At 44.0% G+C, this 3,713-nt stretch overlaps 1 protein-coding gene across 1 annotated transcript; it reads right to left on the bottom strand.

Annotated features, from left to right (window-relative positions):
- Positions 1 to 999: 999 nt before the first annotated feature.
- On the bottom strand, positions 1,000 to 3,173 carry gas1a (growth arrest-specific 1a). Its single transcript, XM_073466381.1, has one exon. It carries the CDS (start codon positions 2,620 to 2,622, stop codon positions 1,837 to 1,839), a length of 786 nt encoding a protein of 261 aa, XP_073322482.1. The 5' UTR covers positions 2,623 to 3,173; the 3' UTR covers positions 1,000 to 1,836.
- Between the last annotated feature and the right edge of the window lie 540 nt (positions 3,174 to 3,713).

The raw sequence follows: 3,713 nt of genomic DNA, 5'->3' as shown, positions 1-3,713 counted from the left end.
ACAACAAAAAATCCATCTTTTTTTGATACTCTCATTGAACTAAATTAGAATAATCAATAAAAAAATCTATTATTTCTTGCCTTTTTCTCTTTTTCCTTTTTTACAGATTGTTCCTTTAAGAGGCGGTGAGTGTAAATTGTGATATCTGAGTGCAGACGGTGTTGGTGGTGGAGGAAGGAGAGGGTGTTGTGGTGATTTATGGTGCCAGTTGCTTTTGACAACAGCCAGCTAAATCAAGACATTTCAGGTCATTAGGCTATCAGTCAACAATGGAAGCTGGCCTGCATTTTAAATGAGCCTGTATATGTGTACACACACACTACTATACTGTAGTTAGAGAAACAGGAGTGTAAAAGTTAACAGTTAAGTTGTTTCACTCTGTGGGACAAACACTTTTAAAAATTCTTGCACCATCATACACACACCCCCGCCAACAAAAATAACGTTGCTTTAAATTAGTGAACTGAGAAAAAAAAACTTAAATTGTACTGTAAAAAGCACACTAATGAACAAAGCCAACACTGAGCCCTTTAAATCAGTCTATTATGGATCAAAATAAGCTGCTTTTACCTTTAATGTGGCTTATTTCAGGCACATCTGACCTTAACCATCATGCAAAGTTTAACATTGCTTTAAGAACTAAATGCAAGTGTGTAAAAAATAAAGATTCACACTTATCAGCTGTACGTTATTAGTGCTACCTGGATAAATCATATATACGAAGCTACTCCAAACTGATTTAATTTAAAGGGGAAAATAAAAATGAGCACAAACTAGAGTTTTCAGTATCTTGGCTTGTGATAAGTGACCCAACATTTATTTTTCGAACATGCTTATTGTAGCAAAATAAAAATGATACCTTTTACAAAACCAAAAACTTGACTGAGCAAAAACAAGTGTGTTATTGAGGTTTTAAAACACAATAAAAACCATTCCACTTTCGTCTGAATCAAGGCACAACGTGGCAAACGCCAACAAATAACTCACAGCCATGAACGATATCTTCAAGTTTTCCTTTATGCCTTCTATAAAGTATATCAATAAGGCAATCATACAGTGGATTTAGACATTTCTCTCTCTAGGCTATACACAGTGAATAAATCATCTCATAGCCTCAAACATAGAGGATTCTCTGAAAAAAAAATCTATATAGGCTATACACATATATACAATTATCTTTGAAGAGAATACAGTCAAAATAACTTCCCTTTAAAGCTGGAATTCTCAGTCTTTTATTCACATGATGAACATTTGGATGTAACTAGGTGGCATGTAATAAATTACTGTTTCACTTTAACTCCTCATCTATTTACAAGTTCATAGATTCCAGCATTAAATACGTGTGAGTCCTACAGCCTGGTGCCAAACGGCAACAGGGTCATATAAAAATAGTTCTTATCTTTAAAAAAAAAAAAAAAAAAGATTGGCAGTGCACAGCATGTACTGATTAAACATTGCATTGTTACCAAAACAAGCCGACTGTGTCTCTATTGTGACATCTTTCCTATCAGAGTCTGTGACTGAGAGAAAGTCAGACAATCTAATTTAGCTTATCACATAAGCAAAGCATGTGGAGAGCCGTGGAGTGTTGTGGTTTGATAAGAGAGCAGCCTGGAGCTCAGGCACTTTCAAAATATCTTTCTGGACTCATTTGCATAGAAAATATCCTGATGTGATATCCTTCACTCTGAGATCAAACAAGGCCTGCGCCAAAACACCCTCTCCCCAAGTCTCCGAGGCTCTAACCTCTCACAATAGAAGCAGGTCAATGAGTGACAAAAGTTTAGATTGCCTTTTTATCCGGACAATAGTCGGGGCAGATTATGAACCCGGGGACTAAATGAGGGGCAATAGAGCCAAAATGGATGCCACGAGGGTCAAAACACAGCGGGCCGCGGGGAGAGAGGCTCCACTCCCCGGCTTCTCTACTGCGTCCGGAATCGGGAGGTCTTCATCATCTGTATATGTTTCGTAGTCGGACCCGCTGCCCTCATCCCTCGCCGGAGAGTCGAAGCAGAGCGCCTTCATGCTGCTCTTCACGAACTCGCAGATGGCCCTCTCCGTCCCGTCACACATGCAAGTGTCCAGCTGCTGACCCTTGGGGATTTTACGCATGTTCGCGATCACATTCCGACAGGCGTTCGTGCAGATCGCCCCGCTGAAAAGTTTCCCGCAGTGGTTCAGATAATCGTGCATAGACGAGCTGCACTGCTGGTCCCTCTCGCACTGGCGCCGAGCCTCCGTGCAGCCGGTGCTGGTAGTCCTGGGCAGGCAGGGCTCGATGGCCCGCTTGGTGCTGGTGCACACCGGATCGTGGGCGCAGCTGCAGTCCTCCAGAGCCGGCCCGTTTTTGGTCAGATTGAGCTGGACCAGCGAGGAGATGCAGTGGCTCGGACACTTCTTCCTCTCCCCGTTCAGCACGGGTCCACATGCGCGCGTATAGTGTTCGTACGCGTAATTGCACTCGGGCTCGCTTTGGCAGTTCATGATGGCTTGCCAGCATATCAGCCGCCGACCGTGGGACGGCGAGGCCACGGATAGGTAGCCAAAAAACAAAAGCACGCAACCGAGAGGCCAAACTGATCTACAGGCGCTCTGTGCCAAGGAGCCAGAGCTTGCCATTGTTCTGGCTGCAAGCGACGGTAAAAACTCACAGTAGTGTCATATGTGAAACTTTCTACAGCGCTTCCATGGACAGTGTCCTCACTGAGAGAGTCGTATTTATTCCGAGGCAGATGGTGTGTGATAGGCCCGTGTGTGGGCGTTCAACAGGCTGGCACTGCGCTGTGTAATCCCGGCTCCATAAACCCGTCAGCGCTGATCCATTTGAGCCGGAATCTCGAGCGAACCTCCCGCTATCCATACATGACTGGGGCGACAGCTGAAGCGGAAACTCACAGGAGTCAAAGGCACGCCAAAAGAAAAGTTCTCCACAAGTTTAGGAGAGTTTCTGCGGCAGCTCATTCCATCGCAGTGATTCGGAGTTCATGCAACAAAACTGCCTCCAGATCAGCGAGTCCCTATTGCGTCCACCCTGCTAGCGGGTCTTCACCAAAAAGCGACGCCGGACAAGTCCCGAGAGCCGTCTGGTGGACCGGCCCGGATCATGCAGCAGTCCAAGTGCGCACGGGAGTGCAAACAAATAGCGCATAAAGAAAAACAACAACCCTTGAGGGTCGCGAAGTGGTCCTCTACTCTCTCCCCTTTGAGCATTTGTCTTTCTGTTCCTCAGCCCCCTCTCCACACATTAGCGAGGTGCCTCTCATTGGTTGGCCACTTGTTGTGGCTTTCTACGTAGCGATGGGCGGGAGTTTAGGGTGGGAGGAAGATGGTCTTGAGAAATACAAGGTGAGGTGGGATGAAGGAGTAGAAGTTTAGAAAAGAAGTCCTGCTGATTTATCAACTTATCGTATTCTCACATCATTTATAGAATCCTTTTGTACAATATAAAAGTGTAGTTAAAATGATTTTCATCAAGACATTGTTGATATTTGTCTGTATCATGATCACCAGCACTCTTTTGCATTATGGCATATAGGATAGTAAAAACTATTCAGGTTTAATTTGTTTTTTCATACCTCAACTGATGTTTTTAGTGTATAAATATTTCATTTTGTGGAGCAGTCTCTTGGATAAAGTCTTGTTTTCCACTCAGAGAGAAGTCTTGATAGAGGATTTTGCTTGCGTATTATCTGAGGAATTGATATTCTCTA

Source organism: Pagrus major, chromosome 5, assembly GCF_040436345.1.
Source record: "Pagrus major chromosome 5, Pma_NU_1.0".
NCBI lineage: Eukaryota > Metazoa > Chordata > Actinopteri > Spariformes > Sparidae > Pagrus > Pagrus major.
Note: the sequence above shows the minus strand (reverse complement) of the source record. Positions and strands in the feature narration are given on the sequence as shown.

Bases quoted from the DNA above. Each gene is read 5' to 3' on its own strand.
- gas1a (XM_073466381.1), bottom strand. From the start codon at position 2,622: ATGGCAAGCTCTGGCTCCTTGGCACAGAGCGCCTGTAGATCAGTTTGG.